Below are 26,450 nucleotides of genomic sequence, written 5' to 3' on the forward strand. Positions count from 1 at the left end.
GAAGTAAACAAATACGATTTGGTTGGGATTACGGAAACGTGGCTCAAGGAAGGCCAGGACTGGGAACTCAACATCCAGGGGTATTCGATATTCAGGAAAGATAGGCAAAAAGGAAAGGGAGGTGGGGTAGCATTACTGGTTAAAGAAGGGATTAACACAATTGTAATGAAGGATATTAGCTCTGATGAGGTGGAATCTGTATGGGTAGAATTGAGAAATACTAAGGGGAAAAAAACGTTAGTGGGAGTGGTTTATAGACCTCCAAACAGTAAGGCGGAGGTTGGGGATGGCATTAAAAGAGAAATTAAAGAAGCGTGCAATAAGGGCACAGCAGTCATCATGGGTGACTTTAATCTACATATAGATTGGGCCAACCAAATGAGTAACAATACTGTGGAGGAGGAATTCCTGGAGTGTTTACGGGATGGTTTCCTGGACCAATATGTCGAGGAACCAACCAGAGATCAGGCCATCTTAGACTGGGTATTATGTAACGAGAAAGGATTAATTAGCGATCTTGTTGTAAGAGGCCCCTTGGGTCGGAGCGATCATAATATGATCGAATTCTTCATTAAGATGGAGAATGAAGTAGTTGACTCAGAGACAAGGGTCCTCGATTTAAATAAAGGAAACTACGATGGTCTGAGGAGCGAGTTGGGTAGGATTGATTGGGGAATGGCACTCAAAGGGTTGACAGTGGATAGGCAATGGCAAACATTCAAAGACCGAATGGATGAACTACAGAATTTGTTCATCCCAGTTTGGCATAAAAATAAAACAAAAAAGGTGACCCAACCGTGGCTAACAAGGGAAATTAGGGATAGCATAAGGTCCAAGGAGAGGGCATATAAATTGGCCAGAAAAAGCAATAATCCTGAGGATTGGGAGCAGTTTAGGATTCAACAAAGGAGGACAAAGGGATTAATTAAGAAAGGGAAAATAGAATATGAGAGTAAGCTTGCAGCGAACATAAAAACTGACTGTAAAAGCTTTTATAGATATGTGAAGAGAAAAAGATTGGTGAAGTCAAGCGTAGGTCCCTTGCAGTCAGAATCGGGGGAATTTATAATGGGGAACAAAGAAATGGCAGACCAACTAAATACATATTTTGGTTCTGTCTTCACAAAGGAGGACACAAATAACCTCCCAGAGATGCCGGGGAACATAGGGTCTGATGAAAGGGTGGAACTGAAAGAAATCAGTATTTGTAGGGAAATGGTGTTAGGCAAATTGATGGGACTGAAGGCCGATAAATCCCCAGGGCCTGATAATCTACATCCCAGGGTACTTAAGGAAGTGGCCCTAGAAATAGTAGATGCATTGCTGGTCATCTCCCAGAACTCGATAGACTCTGGAACGGTACCCATGGATTGGCGGGTAGCTAATGTTACCCCACTATTCAAAAAAGGTGGTAGAGAAAAGGCGGGGAATTATAGACCGGTAAGCTTGACATCGGTAGTGGGGAAAATGCTAGAGTCCATTATAAAAGATGTAATAGCAGAGCACTTGGAAAGCAGTGACTGGATCGGACAAAGTCAACATGGATTTACAAAAGGTAAATCATGCTTGACTAATCTACTGGAATTTTTTGAGGATGTAACTGGTAAAATAGATAAGGGAGAACCAGTGGATGTGGTGTATTTGGACTTTCAGAAGGCTTTCGATAAGGTCCCGCATAAGAGATTAGCATGCAAAATTAAGGCACATGGGATTGGGGGCAAGGTATTGACTTGGATAGAGAACTGGTTGGCGGACAGAAAGCAAAGAGTTGGAATAAACGGGTCGTTTTCCGAGTGGCAGGCAGTGACTACTGGGGTACCGCAAGGATCGGTCCTAGGACCCCAGCTGTTCACAATATATATTAATGATCTGGACGAGGGAATTGGATGTAATATCTCCAAATTTGCAGACGACACAAAGCTGGGGGGGAGGGTATGCTGTGAGGAGGATGTCGTGAAACTCCAGCACGATTTGGACAGGTTGGGTGATTGGGCAGAATCATGGCAAATGCACTATAATGTGGATAAATGTGAGGTTATCCACTTTGGTGGCAAAAACAGGAAGGCAGATTATTATTTGAATGGTAACAGATTGGGAGAAGGGGAAGTGCAAAGAGACCTGGGTGTTCTTGTACACCAGTCGCTGAAGGTAAGCATGCAGGTGCAGCAGGCGGTTAAGAAGGCAAATGGTATGTTGGCCTTCGTAGCAAGAGGGTTCGAGTACAAGAACAAGGATGTCTTGCTGCAGTTGTCCAGGGCCTTGGTGAGACCACACCTTGAGTATTGTGTGCAGTTTTGGTCGCCTTACCTGAGGAAGGACGTTCTTGCCATGGAAGGAGTGCAGCGAAGATTCACCAGGCTGATACCTGGGATGGCAGGAATGACGTATGAGGAGAGATTGTGTCGATTGGGCTTATACTCACTGGAGTTTAGAAGATTGAGAGGGGATCTCATCGAAACTTATAAAATTCTGTCAGGCCTGGACAGACTAGATGCAGGAAGGATGTTTCTGATGGCTGGGGAGTCCAGAACCAGGGGTCATAGTCTAAGGATAAGGGGTAAGTCATTTAGGATTGAAATGAGGAGGAATTTCTTCACCCAGAGAGTGGTGAACCTGTGGAATTCTCTGCCACAGAGGGCGGTGGAGGCCAGTTCATTAAGTATATTCAAGAAAGAGTTGGATATATTTCTTAAGGCTAAAGGGATCAAGGGATATGGGGAGAAGGCAGAGACAGGGTACTGAATTTGGATGATCAGCCATGATCTCATTGAATGGCGGAGCAGGCTCGAAGGGCCGAATGGCCTACTCCTGCTCCTATCTTCTATGTATCTATGTAAAAGATACGGAGCTCAGAGCTCCGTATAAAGCAACAAACAGCTTCAAAACAATCGGCACAAGTTGCAAGCGTCTCTGTAGCTTAGCAACAGCTACAGCAACAAATGGAGTAAAAAAAGTAACTAAAAGTAAAAAAAGTTACCTGAACCGACTCCTGAATTTTGCCGGTGGATAGAGCGTTCCGGTTATTTAGGGGCCAGTTAATCGAAAGTTTCCTGTATATCCTTCCTGCGGTGCCCAAAAATTAGCTCTACTCCAGATGGGGTCTGACAAAGACTGTACAACTGAAGTATCACTTCCTCCCCTTTCTATTTCAGCCCCCCTGAGGTAATGGCCAACATTCGATTAGCCTTTTTGATCTTTATACCTGTGCACTAGCGTTTAGTGATTTATGTACATGGACACCCAAATGCTCTTGCTCCACCACAACTCCTAGTTTCTCCTCATTAAGAGAAGATCTTTCTTGGATCCAAAGTGGATGACCTCATACTTTCCCATATTGAACTCCACCTTCCACAGTTTTGGCCACTTAATTAATTTGTTTACATTTTTTTTGTAACTTCCTGTTCCCATCTACACAACTGTGTTTTCTATCTTAGTGGCATCTGTAAACTTGAATATACAACTCTCTATTCCTTCATCCAAGTCATTAATAAATATGGTGAAAAGCTGAGAGCCCAGTGCGGATCTCTGGGGAATATCACTTGTCACATACCACCAATCAGAGAGCAATCCCTTTATCCATACTCTGTCTCCTACCTCCCAACCAATTACCTGCCCATGTCAAGAGGCTTGTCATTTCAAAGCATGCAACCCCAATTCAGCATTCAAACTCAACCATATATAGTGTGTATATATACACTAGAGACTGTCACGTGGCACTGCTTATGGTGAGTCAAAGGTTACACGTTTTTATCAGGACAGGAACACACCAGGCAACACACAATATATTGCTGAAGTGTTAGGTTACATCCTCATAAGAATATCGTCTGATCAGCTGCACTATAGAGAGCATCCTGACAAACTATCACAGTATGGTATGGCAGCTGTAGCTACTATGACCGGAAAGCCCTGCAGCGGGTAGTCAAAACTGCCCAACGCATTACCGGCACCCGGCTACCGACCATAGAGCACATATACCAGAAACGCTGTCTACGGAGGTCACGGTCCATCATCAAAGACCCTACCCACCCCAGCCACAGTCTGTTCACCCTCCTGCCATCTGGGAGACGCTACAGATGCATTCGCACCCGTACGACCAGATTTAGGAACAGCTTCTTTCCCAGGGCTGTCATCCTACTGAACTCCACAAACAAACTCTAAAGCCTGCACATCTGCCAATGCACTTTATTATGGTTATGTTATGTTAATATACTACAAGCCAAATGTATGTTGAATGTTTAAATGTCTTAATCCAAATGTACACTCCCGGGAGCCGCAAGCCTACATTTCGTTGTACTGCAGTTGTGCACTAACAATGACAATAAAAGTTGATTTGATTTGATTTAAACATTGGGTAATTTCATACACTGTCCATTAAGAGGTTGCAGATATTGAGGTATAAATTTGTCTTGGGCGGTAGCGCACAGCAAGCAAAAACAAATCGGTAGCCAGATTGGAAGTCAATGGAAAAGAAAAGCGGGCTGAGTGTAAAAGGCAGCCGATTCACTATCACCCGTTTTGTGCTTCCACCCAACACAAATTTATACCTGATTGTCTCTCCAGATTGTTCTGTGCTGGAGAGTTTGTTTGTGTGTTCTTTTTTTCTAACCATGAAATTTGTATTCGACTAAATGTGATGCCTGAAGTGTAACGGACAGGACGTATGTGCATATGTGAAGTTCTCGTGTATTCCTCGATATGGTACATACAAAGAAATAATTTCCTCTGGTGAGGAATTGAGAATTAAGGGAAAGCCGGCGACAGAGAATGTGGAATCTACAGATTATATCATAAATGAGAGATCATGGTTGATATGTACCATAAACTCCATTTACCTACCTTTTCTTCATATCCTTTGATACCCTTACCCAACAAAAATGCTCAAATCTCAGTCTTGAAAACCTCACAAGTTACAAAAAAACGCTACAAATCAAAAATGGGCAGTCAGCGAAAGCTACCAATAAAATAAAGGAGAAAATGAACCAATTAAATCACTTTCTTTTTGAATATTCTGTCAGCCACCATCCCAACTCTCACTGTGAGAATCTTACAACTGGAAATAAGGATTGCAACATAATTTTTCACTTTTGTGTCAATTCGCATGAGAATGTTCAAAATTACAAAAAAAAAATAGAATGTTGTGTTAAAAATGTGTCTTTCATTCTGAGGCCTGTGTTTCTATTAGATTCCTAGGTTTTGGGTCAATATTTTTCCCACCACAATCACAGTCAGTTGAAGGGACTTAACTATCTGAGCATATACCCTGTGGAGAAATCCTTTGGCATGCATCATTACAATTTTCATAAGCTAATCTTTGCAGTGCAACACAAAGCTAGAGGCTATAGTCATAATTCTGTTTGTTTTTCCCCCAATTGCCTTCAAAATAAATAGTGTATGAACTATGAAACATTTTTGACTGGAAAACTATTATCAAAAGCTTATTTTTGTTTCAGAAAGAGAGACTGACAGTATGGGTGTGAGGGAAAGAAAGACATCGATAGAGAAAATGAGAAAGGTAGAAACTCTCAGATGTGCAGAAGAGAGATCACATCATGGGAAGCCTTGTATAACCAGCGGCCTGTTTTAAAATACCCATGTTATGCCTCTTTCATCCCACCTCATATTGAAGGTGGTTTGCATGTAACAGCTAGTTGTACAGTTGCTACGAGTTTGAAATTAGAGTTTGGATTAAATTCTGGTAAGTGGAACCCGTACCGAATGTCTGAGCAGCTGTTGGAGTAATCAGCTGGAAACATCCTTAGGCTGGGAGAGGCGGAATACCAACACTTTTAAACAGGCTGCTGTTTAAGATTAAAGTTACATGGTATAACGCTCCTGTTACTTTGAATCAGCACATGCTCTGAGTTACTGTACCTACCCCTCATCTGTTACAAATCAAAGCGTTAAAATTATATTAAAAAAAAAAGTAATTTCTTGATCGTGTTTCTGAACTTGATGGCCCAGATTTTCCTGGGGACTTGCGCCTCTATGGGGTAGGGACCCTTGAATGGCACAAAAGGAAGAGGAAATGATGGACTTACGCCACCAACAAGAGTTGATGAGAATGGACAGAATACATTTTCTTTAGAAAAAAACTCCAGCTATGGTTCAGATGTAAGTTATATACAGAAAGAGAGAAATAAAACTACCCCAGAAAGATGCACAGTAGAGTCCCAGCAGGGTCAGGTTTCTGAATAGAGTTGATCAGATATACTACCCGATTCAAGAATGCAATTTCAACTTCCCATTCAGATCCATTGTATTGCAATGAATTTCCAATAATGTGAAGTTTAAACCCTAATCCGTTTTAAACCAGGAACGTTGTCCAACTGTAATTAGTGCTCCCCTCGACATCATTCGCTCTATCAGATGTCAGTGTTAATAAAATCAGCTCCCTGAGCAGAGTACTGCAGTTTCATATCAAGAAATTAAATTCCCCGGACAGACTTGAATAACTGAGACGACCAGAACTCGGAGACGAATAGAAGTAGGTATTTTGGGAAGTTATCTATCTCAGAAACTGAGCAATTGATGGGGATTATTTAATTACTGTCTCACAAACCGTACACCGTGAGTCATTAAGTAAATTTTGCTGACCTGTGTGCGAATTATTGATCTGATTAATTACTGTTTGTGCGCCGTGAGAGACATTCATCTAATTACTTTATGTGCCGCTTCTGATTAGCCACTATGCTCTAATTTTTCCAGTAAATTTTGGAGTAAGCGAGATCTACGGTGTACGTCGGCGATCTTGTTGTTTCAGGAAAATCTGGGCCGATAACCTGGCCTCTACTCAATGACAGGAGCCAAGTAATTCCAAGTAGCTGCCAATCTACAGAAATGCCTTTTCAGAATTAGCCTCTAATTATCCCGAGATTTGTCTAATCAGCCCACTTCTGTATAGGGGAGTACTTGAGCAGTGGCCTTAAAGGGACAGGCCAGGTTAAAGCACAGCTCCATCTTAGCAGCTAAACATCACTGCCATGCTCCAAATTCCAAACTACCCATGAGTAATGCTACAGGAGATCAGTTATTTTTTTTAATGCTGTAATTTTTGGTGTGCTCGTACTACTACGTACCATAAGGGAGAAAAGCGAAATCAAAAGTTGCTGTTTAGGATAAATTGTGGTCTATTTCTCAAGCATAAAGAACTTATTTAGAAGAAAGTGTAATGAAGGCTCCACATAGATTACATCTCAGTGAAGTGGTTTCAGCTTCATTGGAAGGTGTTGGTGAATATGAACTTGCAGTCGGTCCTTAGAGATGCTCTGTTCACAGTATATGTCAGTTTGGAAGTTGGTGCTGAGTAATCTACTTTCCGATGTGGTACACAGATGACTACTTAAATGAATCTCTGCTAAGTGATTTGAAACTAAAAACAAATTAACCGATCAACTGGCAAGATCACGCATGGAGTACAAATTGCACAGCATCTGTATTTTCAGCAGTCTACAAGATTACAGCACATTAAAAGTAATAACCATATAAAATACTCCCGTAATAGTAAAAACCCTGTAAGAAATTGTGTAACACAAATCTATTGCTAATATTCTGTTGCATATGCCTTGTGCGTGAATAAAATGCTCTGAAAGACACTTGAGGGTATCCTAAGCCTCTTTCACTGCTGATACTGAAAAAGCTGCTTGGAAGTGTACTGTAATATCATAGAAATTCAATCATGGTAGGAAGCCATTGCAGTCCATTGTGCCTGCACTGGTGCTAGCTCCAAACAGAAGCTATTCACTCTAATCCCATTTCTGTGCTCTTTCCCTGTAGGGAAAAGGATATTTTCCCTGCATCCTTTATTTTTCTTCTCCAGGTGTTTATGTAACTCCCTCATAAATGTTGTGATTGACTCAGCTGCAGTTGCCTCTTGTGGTAATATATTCAGTATTGCAATAATCAGTGTTTGAAAAATATTCTTCTAACCTTTCCCTTGATCCTTCTAGTGCTATTTCTAATTTTATGCCCTCTTGTTACTGACTAACCAGTGGAAATAGTCATTCACTACTTACCTTCTCAAACCCTTTCATAATTTTGGACAGTTCTATTAGATCTCCCTTAACCTTTTCTGCTCTCGTGAATACAGCCTTAGTTTTCCAAGTCTGTCAAAATTGCACACAGTACTCTGACTATGACCTTACCAATATCTTGTGTGGATTCATCATAATCGTCTTGATTTTGTATTTAGTACCCCTTTATATAAAACCAGAATCACATGTATACAGCATTGTTTACCTGTAGATTTGCTTTTAAAGACCTTCACTCCTACATCTCTATTACTCTACATTGAAAATGTTACCATTCGATGTGTATTAGCATTCTCTCTATTTTCCCCAAAAGTTACCACATTTATCTCTGTTGAGTTGCATTTGCCATATATCTGCCTCATCTCCATACCTTATATAGAGGTATCCTGTGGTGATCTGACCAATAATTTTCCTATTTCCTTTATGGAAGCCTGCTATTTTCTCAACATCTACTTCTGAAGGAATGTGCAAGATCAGGGACTAATGAGGTTTGGGAATAACAGTTGTGAATCCATGGCCTGCTACATTGTGTGAGCTAGCATGTTGGAGCTACAGTTTGCTGTGACAGTAGAATGCCTTGTCCTTGACCTATAAGGAGAAATCTTCAGCTCTATTAAAGCTGCAATTTGCAAGAATTTGTAGTGTGAAAATAAACAGGTGTGATAAAATAGTAACATTTCTGAGAAATCGCTCTGATTCATTCTGTTGTCATTTAGAAATATCAATACTTGTAATGAAAGATGCGTACCATCTGTTAAGGCTGTCTGCTGGTCACAGATGTTATCATGGTGTTCCCTCTTCTATGATGTAAACAGTGTCAGCATAGAGGGGCAATCCTGATCTCTCACTTTCACTTCTGTTACAAATTGTGGAAATCTGTCCGTGTACTTATAAGTCTTGCGTCTTGCATGTGTCTGTCACACTTCGAAAATGTCATGCTTGAAAGGATTACACATGTAAAGTGCATATCCTCAAATCCTCAAATATCATATAAAAGAGTAACAAACTGCAACTGAGCAGGTAGGGCTCTTTCTATTGAACAACGAGCAGCCAAGTACAACTGCCAATCAAGAAGTAGATTGATTCAGTGAACAGCTACCAGTAAAATAACTCGCAAGAGGAAAGAATGAAGAACTTGCATTTGTATAACATCTTTTAGGATGTCCTAAAGTACTGAATATCCAACACTTTACTTTGAAATGCAGTCACTTAAGTGGATAACACCACAGTCAATTTGCACACAATAAGGACCCACAAACAGCAATGACCAATTGATCTGGTTGCTGAGGAATGCTGGCCAGGACAGTAGGAAAACTCTCTGCTCTTCAAAGAGTCCCATGGGATCATTTACATCCATTTGAATCACCAGAAGAGGCTGACAGGGTCTCAGCGGAAGGATAGCAACATCAAAAAGGCAGCATTCACTCAGAATGGCACTTAAGTGTCAGCAAAGATTCTGTTTTGAAGTCTTGGAGTGGGGCTTGAACCCACCAATATTCAGTCTGTGTGCTATGAACTGAGCTGAGGAGACAATTGCCAGAAGGAGGTGGTGAATCAATAAAATCATTCTAACTTTTTTTAAATTCTGCCTTTTTGGTTTGCCAGTATCCTAAAATAAGGCTTGTAACTTAATCTCATATTTCTTGAAAATATGAATGCAGGCAGATGAAGCCACAAAAAAAACCAAAAGGCAATTTGGGTTTTATAGGTAAAAGGAAGAAATCACATGCATTTGTATACCACCCTTCACACCCCAAAGCACTTTACAGCTAATTAAGTACTTTTGAACTGGAGTCACTGATTTAATGTCAGGAAATGCGATAGCCAATCTGCACACAGCAAGGTCCCACAAACTGCAACAAAATGCCAAAATAATTTATTTTCGTGGTGTTGGTGGAGGGATAAATATTAGCCAGGAGAACTCCCTTGCTCTTCAAATAGTGCCACTGGATCTTTCTCATCCACCTGAGGCCTTGATTTAACATCTCACCCGGAGGATGAACCTCTGACAGTGCAGCACTCCCTCAGTACGACACTGAAGTGTCAGCCTACATTATGTGCTCAAGTCTCTGGACCGGACCAACCCTTGGGAAAAGATGAGCTCCAGTGCCCTGCTTAATTTTGCTAGGACCCCTGCTGCCTCAGTGTAATGCAACACTTTACACACCATCTAGTAAGCATTCAGCTTGTTGACCAGGAATGACTGGCTCTGTCACCCAGCATCCTCACTCTCATGAGTAGAACTGTATAATTATTATGACAATTATTGGATGCAGCTGCATAATTATTATGACACTGGATGTAGCGGCAAGTATCGTGAAACTTCTGTCTTTCGGATGAGATGTTAAACCGAGGTCCCGTCTGCTCTCTGTTGGTTGTAAAAGATCACCTGGCACTATTTCGAAGAAGAGCAGGGGAGTTATCCCCGGAGTCTTGGCCAATATTTATCCCTCAATCAACAACACTAAAACAGATTATCTGGTCATTATTACATTGCTGTTTGTGGGAGCTTGCTGAGTGCAAATTGGCTGCCGTGTTTCCTACATTACAACAGTGACTACACTTCAAAAAATAGTACTTCATTGGCTGTAAAGCACTTTGGGACGTCCAGTGGTTGTGAAAGGCGCTATATAAATGCAAGTCTTTCTTTCTTTAACTTATATTCTATCGTGCTCTATATTTGATGAAATATAGGTTTCATGATAGTTATAGCTACATAGAACGAGAATGTGTGTAAGCTTTTTGTGCCTTTTTTTTTTAAAGATTGAATTGTTCAATTTGTTTCCTGGAGCACCAGCCTGAGTTCTCTGGCTCCCAGTTCCTGGAATTTCCCCATTCAATTTAGAAATGATTAGAAATAGTAAGTTACCCAATGCAGGAGTACATTTTTTTTTTAAAGCACAATTATGGGACTTCTTTGTTCAGTCCTCATTTCGATGACATAGACCAAGAAGATCATTGTGTTTTGTGTTTAAGTCAGATTGTCTCTTCACAGACCAATCACATGCCTATTTTTAAAATAAAAATTCTTAATCTTTGCCACTGATGCAATGGTGCAAAACTAGTGTAAAAAACCTTGCCCTGCAAACATTGGTTCTGCACAGATTAAAAAGCAAACCTTGAAATTAGAAGCCTGACATAAAAGCAGAAAATGTAGAAAATACACAGCAGCCTAGTCCGCATCCATAAAGGTTAATGTTTGGCTTGAGACCCTTCATCGGAAAGCCCTTCAAGAATTAAAACAGACCCGTTTCTCTTTCAGATCCTGATCATCTTGCTATGCATGTCCAGCTCTTTGCTAGTTTTATACCTTATTAACCTTAAATTGGATCAGTTCTCTTAAAAGTATAGGTGGGTACAGTGATATGAGTCTGATATTTTTAAAAGCAGGCTTACGCTCCATACTGTTGGGGTGCAGTTTTCTGGTCACTTCATTGTTTTCTGCGGCATAAACGCCAATGATTCAAAGTTATTCCAGTGTAGTATGACCAATATTATATTGGTTTACAACTCTCAGTTTCTAGTATAAAGTTACATGGTGTTTTATTTTGATGGTATTTATTTCCATCCATCAGCAAGGTGACCATCATGGAAGATACCGACCAGCACATTCACCTTAGGAATCTCTCTCTTCACCAGGCGAACAATGAGGAAGAATCTCTCAACCTGCTTTTCCTGGGAGATACTAACCGAATGATTGCAGAGGTGAGTACTTTTAAAACCCAAGTTCAGTGTTACTTCAGAGAGTTCTTCACAGAAAGAATGATCAACACATAGGAATGGACCTCCAGTAAGGCCAGTGGAGAGAAAAACTATGGAGTCTTTTAAGAAACCATAGTATGCTGTGATGGAAGGACTATAGTTTTTTTTCTGGATGGATGAATGAAAATGGACCAAATAGCCTTCCTCCTGCAAAGCTATCTTGTGTTTACTACTTCCTGATTTCATCTCCTGTTCATTTCAACTTCAGTGCTCATCTTGCACTAAGGATCATGCCACTTCTTTCAGTCAGTATTCAAGATTCTATGAGGTGTTGATGAATTGAACCCCAATAATATGTCTGGTGTAATCACAAACTCTGTAACCATGAGGTGGGGTCACAGACTGGAACTTAGAAGAGGGAAAATGAGCAGGCAGTTCAACTTTTAATGACTTTACTCAGAGAATAGCGAATTTATGGAGCCGACTGTCAGGGGAGGAAAGGAACAGGATAGTGTTGAAAACTGGATAGATATTTCACAGAGAAAGTAGTGTTTGGTACTTTCAAACTGTGGGGCTAGCCAAATGGACCTCAGTGGTATCTTTCTCTACGTATCCATGCTTGTAGGACCCTCTTATTTTCATAATTTCCTTTGCATCCCTTAGCCAAGCGCCATCTGTGGCAGAAACAGAAAATGCTGGAAACACTTAGCAGCTTTAGTAGGTTCTGAGGAGAGAACATGTGTGTTGATATTTCAGGCGTGAATGCTTCATCTAGAAAAATTACAGATGAACAGCATCCTCCAACATAGTACACTGTATTCACTGCTCATGGTACAATCTTCCCTACACTGGATAGATCATACTCGAGCAGGCTCGAGGGGCCAAATGGCCTACTCCTGCTCCTATCTTCTATGTTTCTATGAACGCAGGAATTGCTAGATGAGAAAATTTCACAACTGACCCAGACACGAAGCAAGGAAAACCCTCAGTGGTGGAGAGCTTTGGGATCCATGGGTCCAAAGTCACTTGTTCCTTCCAAGCATGCTACATTTACCATATGTCACATCTCAAATTACTCATACTGTATCCCAAAATATTGGCCCAAACTTTGCTGCCAAAATAGCAGCGAGTTTAATAGCGCTCGCTGTTATTGTGAAGGAGAAGTACCCCATGAATTACGAATTGCCAAAAGTTGCTGGACGATTTATTGTTGGCCAGCGTTAACCTCACGAAAACGGCAGCTCGCCCTTAACCACCCCATGAGTTTTGTGAAGTTGCTGCATTTTCACATTAATTGTTAATTAAACTCGCCACGGAAAGTTAGGGCTGGTAATTAACAATGTATGTACCTTTTTAATGAAGAGATTTATGTTCTTGAAATGCTAATTAACCTCTCCGGCCCAGCAAGGAAACAATTGAAACTGCGGACTCTAGTTCTGCAGGTCGTAAATTATTGTTGGAGCGTTTTTAAATTTTAAATTTCTCAATTTTTTTCTTACTTTTTAAAATTCTTTTCCTTTCTGTCTCTTTTTTTCCCTCTCTCGCAATCAATTTTTCTCTCCCATTTTATTTCTCATTCTGTACCTGATTTGACTCTAATTTACTCTTCTCTGTTGTTCCTCTGGTTCTTTCTCACTCCTTAAATCTCATTGGTAAAGAGATTCACTGTTGGTCCTGTCGTTCACCAAGGTCCCAGATGCTCCATTGCCCTCGCCACACCATTATCAGCTTGCACTTACAGCAATTCACAGGGCAAAAAGTTTTCGAACTGAAGGGTGAGGGAAAAAGTGTAACTAACAGGTGACGCTGCGAGATGCATCGCCCCAGCAAACTCTGGGCTATGATTTTCTGAAAGAAATCGATCTAATTTGCCTTTGAATAATTAACTTCCACTGTCAACACAAGATCAAGGAATAGCATCTTAACTTTCTATTGGGCATTTTGCAGCCCTCTGATTTTAATAGTGAGTATAGTAACTGCAAACTTTAACTATAGCTCCCACAGGCAGTGCTGCTAGTGTGGGATTGCCTTCGACACTGTCAACCATGAGGGATTATGGAGTGTCCTCCTCAAATTCAGCTGCCCTTAAAAGTTTGTCACCATCCTCCGCCTGCTTCACGACGACATGCAAGCCTTGATCCTGACCAACGGTTCCACCACAGATCCAATTCACGTACGAACCGGGGTCAAGCAAGGCTGTGTCATCTCACCAACGCTCTTCTCGATCTTCCTTGCTGCAATGCTCCATCTCACCCTCAGTAAGCTCCCCACTGGAGTGGAGCTAATTTACAGAACAAACGGGAAACTGTTCAAACTCCGTCACCTCCAGTCCAGATCCAAGGTCGTCCCATCCTCTGCCGTCGAATTACAGTATGCAGACGACGCTTGTGTCTGCGCTCACTCGGAGGTCGAACTCCAAACCATAGTCAACACCTTCACCGAAGCATATGAGAGCATAGGCCTTACACTAAACATTCGTAAGACAAAGGTCCTCTACCAACCTGCCCCCGCCACACAGTAATGCCCCCGATTATCAAAATTCACGACAAGACCTTGGACAACGTGGACCACTTTCCATAACTCGGGAGCCTACTGTCAACAAGGGCAGACATCGATGATAAAGTCCAACACCGCCTTCAGTGTACCAGTGCAGCCTTCAGTCGCCTGAGGAAGAGAGTGTTTGAAGACCAGGACCTCAAACCCGGCACTAAGCTCATGGTCTACAGAGCAGCAGTGCTACCCGCTCTGCTGTATGCCTCAGAGACATGGACCATGTACAGCAGGCACCTCAAAGCACTGGAGAGGTACCACCAACACTGCCTCCACAAGATCTTGCAAATCCATTGGCAGGATAGGCGCACCAACGCCCGTGTTCTCGCTCAGGCCAACACCCCCAGCATCGAAGATTTGACCAAGCTCGATCAGCTCCGATGGACTGGCCACATCGTCTGCATGCCCGATATGAGACTCCCAAAACAAGCACTCTACTCGGAGCTCCGACACGGCAAGAGAGCCCCAGGTAGGCCGAGGAAACGCTTCAAGGACACCCTCAAAGTCTCCTTGAAAAAGTGCAACATCCCCACTGACACCTGGGAATCCCTGGCCCAAAGTGGAGGAGAAGCATCCAGGAAGACGCCGAACACCTCGAGTCTCTTCGCCGGGAGCAAGCAGAAGCCAAGCGCAAGGAGCGCACGTCAACCCAAGCACCCCACCCACACTCGCCCCTTCAACCACCGTCTGCCCCACCTGTGACAGAGACTGTAGGTCCCGCATTGGGCTCATCAGTCACCTGAGAACTCATTTTTAATGTGGAAGCATGTCATCCTCGGTTCCGCGGGCCTCAGAAGGAGAAGGAAGGTGGACCGGCATTTCTTGGAGGGGGTAAGGCTGGTGCTTGAGTGGCAAGGTGGTGTGCTCTGCTTTGCCATATTTTTGTGCTTCCATATCTACTTGCCTTACCCCACCTCATCTTGTTCTCACATTCTCTGGGTCTCATAAATCTCTTTAATTAATTTCTCTCAATAGGCCTCCTGTTGTCTCATGTTAATATCACTTCTGCCATTTAACCATCTCGTTTTATTCTCATCACTTAACATGTCTTACTATTTCTTCTCTCTTTTGTGTGTGTGTGTGTGGTTCCACTCCTGATGCGCCATCAATAACTCCAGAAGACTAAGAGTTAAACTTATAACAAGTAGACTTTTATTAACAAAAGAATACGAGCATGCCTCTGCTGGTAGACCGATCCTTAAAGCCAGGGGGACTGGAGGTCAATCACCTTTATACCTGGGCTTAGGGGTGGAGCCAGGGGCGGAGCCAGCTGAGGCATGCCCAGACATGTTCTGTACAGGCAGATTAGTGGTTTACCACATTCACCCCTTGTTTAAAATGAGTCCGGCGGGGTGAAGTGTCTCAGAAGTTCGTATAGGCAAGTCTCTCCGGGGGTCTTGTCTGCCGTAGTGATCGTCGTGGTGCCGGCTGCGGCGGTTCTTTTCCCGCGGCCGTTTCCCACGTGGGCCGGAGCACCGGCGTGTCGTCTTCGTGGGTGCGGGGTCGGTGGGTGTATAAGGGTGGGTCACAGGGCCCTGGCGTGCCGTCTACTTGGTTTCGATGTGGATTCCCTTCTAGGGGTGTGTCGTGGGTAATGGTAGTGGGTAATGGTAATGGGTAGTGGGTAATGGTGTTTTCGGTGGCACCTGAGGGTGCGAGGTCTCGTATGGAGACCGTGTCCTCCCGCCCGTCGGGATACGCCACGTATGCATATTGTGGGTTGGCGTGGAGGAGGTGGACCCTTTCGACCAGGGGGTCTGTTTTATGGCTCCTCACGTGCTTCCTGAGCAAGACGGGCCCTGGAGACGTAAGCCATGGCGGTAGCGATGTCCCCGAGGTGGATTTCCTAGGGAAGACGAACATTTTCTCGTGAGGGGTGGCGTTTGTGGCGGTACAGAGTAGTGACCGTATGGAGGGAAGCGCATTGGGGAGGACTTCTTGCCAGCGGGAGGTTGGGAGGCCTCTGGACTTTAAGGCTAGCATGGCGGTTTTCCACACTGTCGCGTTCTCCCTTTCTACTTGTCCGTTACCCCGGGGGTTGTAGCTGGTGGTCCTGCTCGTGGCTATCCCTTTTTCGAGCAGGTACTGGCGCAGCTCGTCACTCGTGAACGACGAGCCCCTGTCACTATGGATGTAGCTGGGAAAACCGAATATGGCGAAGAGGTCATTGAGACATTTGATGACTGTGGCGCTGGTCATGTCCGGGCAGGGGATAGCGAACGGGAAACGGGAGTACTCGTCAATGATGTTGAGGAAGTACGTGTTGTGGTCAGAGGAGGGGAGGGGCCCTTTAAAATCTACGCTTAGGCGCTCGAAGGGGCGGGTGGCTTTTATCAGGTGCGCCCTGTCTGGCCTATAAAAGTGCGGTTTGCATTCGGCACAGACTTGGCAGATCCTGGTCATGGTCCTGACCTCCTCGATGGAGTAAGGCAGGTTGCGGGCCTTAATGAAGTGGAAAAACCTGGTGACCCCCGGGTGGCAGAGATCGTTGTGGAGGGCCCATAGCCTATCGACCTGTGCGTTGGCACATGTTCCACGGGATAGGGCGTCCGGGGGCTCATTAAGTTTCCCGGGCCGGTATAAGATATCATAATTGTAGGTGGATAATTCGATCCTCCACCGCAATATCTTGTCGTTTTTGATTTTGCCCCTCTGCTTGTTATTGAACATAAATGCTACTGATCGTTGGTCAGTGAGCAGGGTGTAGCGTTTACCGGCCAGGTAATGCCTCCAATGCCGTACAGCCTCCACTATAGCCTGGGCCTCCTTTTCGACTGAGGAGTGTCTAATTTCAGGGCCCTGGAGGGTTCGTGAAAAGAAGGCCACGGGTCTCCCCGCCTGTTTAAGGGTTGCGGCCAGGGCGAAGTCAGACGCATCGCTCTCCACTTGGAAAGGGATGGACTCGTCCACGGCGTGCATTGTAGCCTTTGCAATGTCCTCTTTTATGCGGGTGAAGGCTGCACGGGCCTCTGCCGCCAGGGGGAAGGAGGTTGACTTGATAAGGGGCCGGGCTTTGTCCGCGTAATTGGGCACCCATTGGGCGTAATAAGAGAAAAACCCCAGACATCTCTTCAGGGCTTTGAGGCAGTGAGGCAGGGGTAGTTCCAGAAGGGGGCGCATTCGGTCGAGGTCGGGGCCGATGACTCCGTTTTCCACTACACAGCCAAGGATAGCGAGGCGGGTGGTGCGAAACATACATTTTTCTTTGTTGTATGTCAAATTTAAGCGCTGGGCTGTTCGGAGGAATTTTTCTAGATTGGCGTCATGGCCCTGCTGGTCATGGCCGCAGATGGTGACATTGTCCAGGTAGGGAAAAGTGGCCTGCAGCGCGTTCTGGTCAACCATCCGGTCCATCTCCCTTTGGAAGACTGAGACCCCGTTGGTGACGCCGAAGGGGACTCTGAGGAAGTGGTAGAGGCGGCCGTTTGCCTCGAAGGCAGTATACTGGCGGTCTTCAGGTCTGATAGGGAGTTGGTGGTATGCCGACTTCAGGTCAATGGTAGAGAATACCCGGTACTGTGCAATCTGATTGACCATATCAGATATGCGGGGAAGGGGGTATGCGTCTAATTGGGTATACCTTTTGATTGTTTGACTGTAGTCAATGACCAGGCGCTGTTTCTCGCCGGTCTTCACGACCACTACTTGGGCTCGCCATGGGCTGGTGCTGCCCTCGATAATCCCCTCCCCGCAGGAGTCTCTCTACTTCTATTTTAATGAAGCTTCTATCCCCGGCACTGTACCGCCTGCTTTTTGTTGCGATGGGCTTGCAGTCGTGGGCGAGATTAGCAAACAACGGGGGGGGGCTGACTTTCAGGGTGGATAGGCTGCATATTGTGCGCGGCGGTTGTTTTAAATTTTGCCGGCTGCAGACTGTAAGTGGGGGCAGGGGCCCGCCGTACGCCATCGTGACACTCTCTAGGTGGCACTGGAAATCCAGTCCCAGTAGCACAGCAGCGCAGAGCTGTGGCAGGACAAGGAGTTTAAAGTCTTTGTACTCTGTGCCCATTACTGTCAGGGTCGCTACACAGTAGCCGCCGACGTCCGCCGTATGGGACTTGGAGGCCATAGAGACCCGGTGGCGCGTGGGCATGACTGATAGGGAGTAGCGTCGCACCGTGTCGGGGTGGATAAAGCTCTCCATGCTCCCGCAGTCAAATAGACAGTTTGTTGCGTGACCGTTTACCTTGATGTCCATCGTGGACCTGGCCAGTTGGTGAGGCCTGGATTGGTCCAGGATGATGGAGGCCATCGTTGAGGTCGGTGGGTCGCTGTTGTACTCGCGCGAGGCAGTGGGGGGGAGTCAGGGGCCTGGTCCCAAAGTGACGTCCAAGATGGCGGCCCGCACCGCTCACACGCGGCTGGTGATGTCCAAGATGGCGGCCCGCACGGCTCACACGCGGCTGGTGGTGTCCAAGATGGCGACCTGCACGGCTCACACGCGGCGCTGCTGGAGTTGGTCGGTTTTGCCCTGCACACTTTGGCATAGTGCCCCTTCTTTCCGCATTTGGAGCAGATCGCGTCCTTCGCCGGGCAGTGTTGTCTGGGGTGCTTGGCCTGGCCACAGAAATAGCACTTTGAGCCTCTGGACATCGCAGCTGTAGTTGGGCTGCAGGTGGGCCGTGGCGGTGGTGGCGTGGCGCAGGCCTGTGGCCTTACCGTGTCCCAAGATGGCGGCCCCCGCGACATCCACGGGGCGGGGAGGGCCGTATGGTCGGGGGGGGTAGGCATCCATGTTTCGGAGGGCCACGTCCAGCGAGTTAGCAAGGGCCACAGCCTTCTGCAGGTTGAGCCCACTTTGCTCTAGCAGTCTCTGTCGAGTGTAGCTGGACCTGATGCTGGCGACGTAGGCGTCTCTGATTAGGTCATCAGTATTTTCCGCGGCCGTCACCGATTTGCACTTGCAGTCCCGGCCGAGGACTCTCAGTGCCCGTAGGTATTCGTCACCCGATTCCCCAGGTCGCTGTTTGCGGGTAGCCAGGAGGTGTCTAGCGTAGACCTCGTTGACTGGCTTAGTATATTCTTTTAGTATCGTGATAGCGGCTGTGTAGGATACAGCGTCTCGGATAATCGAATATACTTGGTGGCTCACCCGTGAGTTCAGTACTAGCAGTTTGTCGGCTTCGGTCCTGACGGTAGTGCTGGAGGCCTGCAGGAATGCTTCGAAGCAGCTCAGCCAGTGCTCGAAGTTATTTGATGCATCCGCCGTTTGAGGGTCCAGTTCCAGGCGTTCCGGTTTCAGGATTTGCTCCATTTCAAAACCTTTTGTTAATAAAATTGATGCGCCATCAATAACTCCAGAAGACTAAGAGTTAAACTTATAACAAGTAGACTTTTATTAACAAAAGAATACGAGCATGCCTCTGCTGGTAGACCGATCCTTAAAGCCAGGGGGACTGGAGGTCAATCACCTTTATACCTGGGCTTAGGGGTGGAGCCAGGGGCGGAGCCAGCTGAGGCATGCCCAGACATGTTCTGTACAGGCAGATTAGTGGTTTACCACAACTCCTTTGTTCAATTCCTTTATTAAATGCTGTTCATCTTTAATATCTTCCAATTCTGATGAAGGTTGCACATCTGAAGCATCAACATTCTCTTCCCTCCACAGATGTTGAGTGTTTACAACATTTTCTGTTTTTGATTCAGATTTCCAGCATCGGCAGATTTTTGTTTATAACATCTATGCCAGTGCAGCTGAACAATCTATTCCCAAACTTCAGCCTGTGCTGGTGAACAATCTATTCCCAAACTTCAGGCAGTGCTGGTGAACAATCTATTCCCAAACCTCAGCCTGTGCAGCTGAACAATCTATTCCCAAACCTCAGCCACTGCTGGTGAACAATCTATTCCCAAACTTCAACCACTGCTGGTGAACAATCTATTCCCAAACCTCAGCCAGTGCTGGTGAACAATCTATTCCCAAACCTCAGCCTGTGCAGCTGAACAATCTATTCCCAAGCCTCAGCCTGTGCTGGTGAACAATCTATTCCCAAACCTCAGCCTGTGCAGCTGAACAATCTATTCCCAAACTTCAGCCAGTGCTGGTGAACAATCTATTCCCAAACCTCAGCCTGTGCAGCTGAACAATCTATTCCCAAACCTCAGCCAGTGCTGGTGAACAATCTATTCCCAAACCTCAGCCTGTGCAGCTGAACAATCTATTCCCAAACTTCAGCCAGTGCTGGTGAACAATCTATTCCCAAACCTCAGCCTGTGCAGCTGAACAATCTATTCCCAAACTTCAGCCAGTGCTGGTGAACAATCTATTCCCAAACCTCAGCCAGTGCTGGTGAACAATCTATTCCCAAACCTCAGCCAATGCTGGTGAACAATCTATTCCCAAACCTCAGCCAGTGCTGGTGAACAATCTATTCCCAAACTTCAGGCAGTGCTGGTGAACAATCTATTCCCAAACCTCAGCCAGTGCTGGTGAACAATCTATTCCCAAACTTCAGCCAGTGCTGGTGAACAATCTATTCCCAAACCTCAGCCTGTGCAGCTGAACAATCTATTCCCAAACTTCAGGCAGTGCTGGTGAACAATCTATTCCCAAACTTCAGCCAGTGCTGGTGAACAATCTATTCCCAAACCTCAGCCAGTGCTGGTGAACAATCTATTCCCAAACCTCAGCCAGTGCTGGTGAACAATCTATTCCCAAACCTCAGCCAGTGCTGGTGAACAATCTATTCCCAAACCTCAGCCAGTGCTGGTGAACAATCTATTCCCAAACTTCAGCCTGTGCAGCTGAACAATCTATTCCCAAACTTCAGCCAGTGCTGGTGAACAATCTATTCCCAAACCTCAGCCAGTGCTGGTGAACAATCTATTCCCAAACCTCAGCCAATGCTGGTGAACAATCTATTCCCAAACCTCAGCCAGTGCTGGTGAACAATCTATTCCCAAACTTCAGGCAGTGCTGGTGAACAATCTATTCCCAAACCTCAGCCAGTGCTGGTGAACAATCTATTCCCAAACTTCAGCCAGTGCTGGTGAACAATCTATTCCCAAACCTCAGCCTGTGCAGCTGAACAATCTATTCCCAAACTTCAGGCAGTGCTGGTGAACAATCTATTCCCAAACTTCAGCCAGTGCTGGTGAACAATCTATTCCCAAACCTCAGCCAGTGCTGGTGAACAATCTATTCCCAAACCTCAGCCAGTGCTGGTGAACAATCTATTCCCAAACCTCAGCCAGTGCTGGTGAACAATCTATTCCCAAACCTCAGCCAGTGCTGGTGAACAATCTATTCCCAAACTTCAGCCTGTGCAGCTGAACAATCTATTCCCAAACTTCAGGCAGTGCTGGTGAACAATCTATTCCCAAACTTCAGCCAGTGCTGGTGAACAATCTATTCCCAAATCTCAGCCAGTGCTGGTGAACAATCTATTCCCAAACTTCAGCCAGTGCAGCTGAACAATCTATTCCCAAACCTCAGCCACTGCTGGTGAACAATCTATTCCCAAACCTCAGCCACTGCTGGTGAACAATCTATTCCCAAACTTCAGCCAGTGCTGGTGAACAATCTATTCCCAAACTTCAGCCACTGCTGGTGAACAATCTATTCCCAAACCTCAGCCTGTGCAGCTGAACAATCTATTTCCAAACTTCAGGCAGTGCTGGTGAACAATCTATTCCCAAATCTCAGCCAGTGCTGGTGAACAATCTATTCCCAAACTTCAGCCAGTGCTGGTGAACAATCTATTCCCAAACCTCAGCCTGTGCAGCTGAACAATCTATTCCCAAACTTCAGGCAGTGCTGGTGAACAATCTATTCCCAAACTTCAGCCAGTGCTGGTGAACAATCTATTCCCAAACCTCAGCCAGTGCTGGTGAACAATCTATTCCCAAACCTCAGCCAGTGCTGGTGAACAATCTATTCCCAAACCTCAGCCAGTGCTGGTGAACAATCTATTCCCAAACCTCAGCCAGTGCTGGTGAACAATCTATTCCCAAACCTCAGCCAGTGCTGGTGAACAATCTATTCCCAAACCTCAGCCAGTGCTGGTGAACAATCTATTCCCAAACCTCAGCCTGTGCTGGTGAACAATCTATTCCCAAACCTCAGCCAGTGCTGGTGAACAATCTATTCCCAAACTTCAGCCAGTGCAGCTGAACAATCTATTCCCAAACCTCAGCCAGTGCTGGTGAACAATCTATTCCCAAACTTCAGCCAGTGCTGGTGAACAATCTATTCCCAAACCTCAGCCTGTGCAGCTGAACAATCTATTTCCAAACTTCAGGCAGTGCTGGTGAACAATCTATTCCCAAACCTCAGCCAGTGCAGCTGAACAATCTATTCCCAAACTTCAGGCAGTGCTGGTGAACAATCTATTCCCAAACTTCAGCCAGTGCTGGTGAACAATCTATTCCCAAACTTCAACCAGTGCTGGTGAACAATCTATTCCCAAACCTCAGCCAGTGCTGGTGAACAATCTATTCCCAAACCTCAGCCTGTGCAGCTGAACAATCTATTCCCAAACTTCAGCTTGTGCTGCTGAACAATCTATTCCCAAACTTCAGGCAGTGCTGGTGAACAATCTATTCCCAAACTTCAGCCAGTGCTGGTGAACAATCTATTCCCAAACTTTAGCCAGTGCTGGTGAACAATCTATTCCCAAACTTCAGGCAGTGCTGGTGAACAATCTATTCCCAAACCTCAGCCAGTGCTGGTGAACAATCTATTCCCAAACCTCAGCCTGTGCTGGTGAACAATCTATTCCCAAACTTCAGCTTGTGCTGGTGAACAATCTATTCCCAAACTTCAGCCAGTGCTGGTGAACAATCTATTCCCAAACTTCAGGCAGTGCTGGTGAACAATCTATTCCCAAACTTCAGCTTGTGCTGGTGAACAATCTATTCCCAAACTTCAGCCAGTGCTGGTGAACAATCTATTCCCAAACTTCAGCCAGTGCTGATGAACAATCTATTCCCAAACTTCAGCCAGTGCTGGTGAACAATCTATTCCCAAACCTCAGCCAGTGCTGGTGAACAATCTATTGCCAAACCTCAGCCAGTGCAGCTGAGCAATCTATTCCCAAACCTCAGCCAGTGCTGGTGAACAATCTATTCCCAAACCTCAGCCAGTGCAGCTGAACAATCTATTCCCAAACCTCAGCCAGTGCTGGTGAACAATCTATTCCCAAACCTCAGCCAGTGCTGGTGAACAATCTATTCCCAAACCTCAGCCAGTGCAGCTGAACAATCTATTCCCAAACTTCAGCCTATGCTGCTGAACAATCTATTCCCAAACCTCAGCCAGTGCAGCTGAAGAATCTATTCCCAAACCTCAGGCAGTGCAGCTGAAGAATCTATTCCCAAACTTCAGCCAGTGCTTAAGAGATAACTGTGTTCGACAGTGACCTGGGCAGGTAGTTTCCCATCAGATTTGTTGCTCTGATAATGCGTTACAGAGCTGTAGATATCTCTCATTGCTGCACATATACTGATTTAATTTTGCGTGGTGGGGTGGGGTTTGGCGGGTGGAATAGATGAGAAAAGATTGTAAGGGTTATTATTGCTTGCTGCTTCCACTGGATGGTTCAACTTGGTCCAGCTCTAACTTTATTAATGCTAACTCTGAGGGGGACAAAAACAGAGAAGGAAGCTGTGGCCAATTTCGGGAAGAACTTTAAGAAATTCCTCAGCAGCTCCATATGGGAATCAAGGAAAGAGCAGGGGACCCATTATCTAACCCATACACCCCGATAATATCAATTTCTGATATTGGAAAGGTTGAGCCTCTGGTTGGCACTTAACTCAGTTGGGAGGTGGGATAATCAATAGTTAATCGATTTCATGTCACTCATGGTTCCCTCCCAGTAGCCTTAAAATTATATATCATAGCATGGTTACAGCACAGAAGGAGGCCACTCGGCCCGTTGAGCCTATGCCGGCTCTCTGCAAGATAACCTCAGCTAGTCCCACTCCCGCGCCCTTTCCCTGTAGCCCTGAAAAATGTTTTCCTTCAGGTACTTATCCAGTTCCCTTTTGAAATATATTTTTTAGATATTTTATCCCCCCCTTGCCCCTCCTTAGCTTCCCTGTGTCATGCACAGCCCCCAATCAAGAAGGTGGGCAACAACCGTGGAGACTTTTGTCAAAACTACTCTGTAACCATCATGAAATTGCCCTGGGGCGACTCACCTTTTTGCTGTCTGAGGTGGTGTGTGGGGGAGATTTAATCTTCTAAACTTGGTGTCTACTCCATGCCACCTCTCCCAGCATGGCAACAGAATGCAGAACAGCACTGCTACTCAGGCTTGAGGCCATATGTTGTAACATGATGAGTTTGGATCAAAGCTGTTCTGTTAGAGATATCACAAGGAGGGTGGAAAGATCATTCTGTATCCCTACAGAGCAACAGTTGCAGACAATTGAGCAGGCCGCTGTTCACAAGAAAATGACTTGGAAGCGGGGGACAAATTTGCAGATGACGCAGGACTGGGAGGAGCGGCAAACAACAGGGAGCAGGCTGATCAAATGCAGAAGTACCTGGATAGATTGGAGAGTTGTGATGGCAAGTGGCAGATGTCATTTAATTTGGTCAAATGCTCAATCATGAGATTAGAAAAAATAATAAACAGTGGCAGTATGTGCTAAATAGTGTTATCCTGCAGACCTGACCCAGGAGAGTTTTGCAGGTGCTGGGGAATGGATCGCTGAAACCGTCAGCGCAGTGTGGATGCAGTAAAGAGAGAAAATAGGACCTTGGGCTGTACAGCTGGAGGAATAAAGCACAAATTTCAGGAAATTATTCTGCGCTTGTACAGAGCACCAGTGCTGCCTCATCTGGAGTATTGTGTACACTTCTGGACAGTATGAGAAAACAATGGAGAAGGTGGAGCAAAGAGCTACTAAACTGACAACTGCGACTAGGCACCTGAGTTATGAGGAGAGGTTGCAGTTGCTAGGAATGTTTACAATGGGGGAGAGAAGGCTCAGGGCTGATCTTGTACAAAATCCTAAAAGGTGTAGACAAGATGATCATCAGTATATTTAACACCGCCACAGATTACAGAGCAAGAGGGTGGTGAATGTATGGAATGGACTGCCAAGGGAGGCAACGGGGACTGATTGTACCAGCAACTTCAGGAGAGAGTTAGATAAGTATATGGAGAAAAATAATGAATAGGTATCGTGGGGTATGATAGTTCCTAGAGACTGGATCGGGAAAATGGACCACAGTGGTCTCATCTAGTCCTTTACATTCCTATGTTCCTATGTAAAAGGGAATGAAAGAAAACAAAATGCAGGTGGCAGGCACCATCTTCACCATAAAATGTGGTTTGACATGAGGCAGAAGAAAACAGCTTAAAAATAGAGGAATAACAACAGAAAATGCTGGAAAAACTCAGCAGGTCAGGCAACATCCGTGGAGAGAAATTTGAGTTGACGTTTCGGGTTGGACCCTTCTTCAAAACTGGAAAGAAAGTGGAACAAGGTTGAAGAGCCAAACGGAGATCCCGTCGAAGAGAAGAGCAGAACTTCTTCAAGGTAACGTTCCACTTGTTCCACTTTCTTTCCAGTTTTGAAGAAGGATCCAACCCGAAACGTCAACTCAAATTTCTCTCCACGGATGTTGCCTGACCTGCTGAGTTTTTCCAGCATTTTCTGTTGTTATTTCGGATTTCCAACATCTGCAGTATTTTGCTATCTTAAAAATAGAGGAGTTTCTTTTGTCTTTTTACTTCCAAATTAATCAGCCATGATCTTATTGAATGGTGGAGCAGGCTCGGAGGGCCAAATGGTCTACTCCTCCTATTTCTTATGTTCTTAAGCAAGACCTGTGAGTAGACTGTCAAAACAAAGGCTGACTAAGATGTTGAATGATGATCTTTGCCAACTAAAAAGTGCTAAGTATTAAAATAGTGACTAATAAAGCAGAAATATCCAGAAATAACTTATCTCCGTTTTAAGTCTGTTGTTTTCCAGGGCCTGGTTGAAGTGATGTTGTTACATCGTTATATTATTACATCGTTAAATGGAACTACTTGTTACATCGTTATATGGAACTACTTTGGTTAGTGTATTTATATTGCTATGTGGCACACTGTGAAAGACAGTGCAAGGTCGGACATCTTGTATCACTCCACACCATGCGGCAGCAACATCATTAAAGCAAGAATACAACTGAGTGAAAGTGGTAAACTAAATGAGAAAAGTGTCTGTATT

General features: G+C 45.1%; 1 protein-coding gene across 2 annotated transcripts in view; it reads left to right on the forward strand.

The window, feature by feature from the left end:
• kif6 (kinesin family member 6) overlaps nucleotides 1-26,450 on the forward strand; it is a 705,324-nt gene that overhangs the window by 96,805 nt on the left and 582,069 nt on the right. For both annotated transcript variants that reach the window (XM_085997944.1, XM_085997945.1), the window contains exon 6: nucleotides 11,603-11,732. In XM_085997944.1, coding sequence (XP_085854070.1) covers nucleotides 11,603-11,732 — 130 coding nt within the window. The remainder of the gene's footprint in view (nucleotides 1-11,602; nucleotides 11,733-26,450) is intronic.

Source organism: Somniosus microcephalus, chromosome 9 (assembly GCF_052327205.1).
Source record: "Somniosus microcephalus isolate GS21.2 chromosome 9, FLI_Smic_1.0, whole genome shotgun sequence".
NCBI lineage: Eukaryota > Metazoa > Chordata > Chondrichthyes > Squaliformes > Somniosidae > Somniosus > Somniosus microcephalus.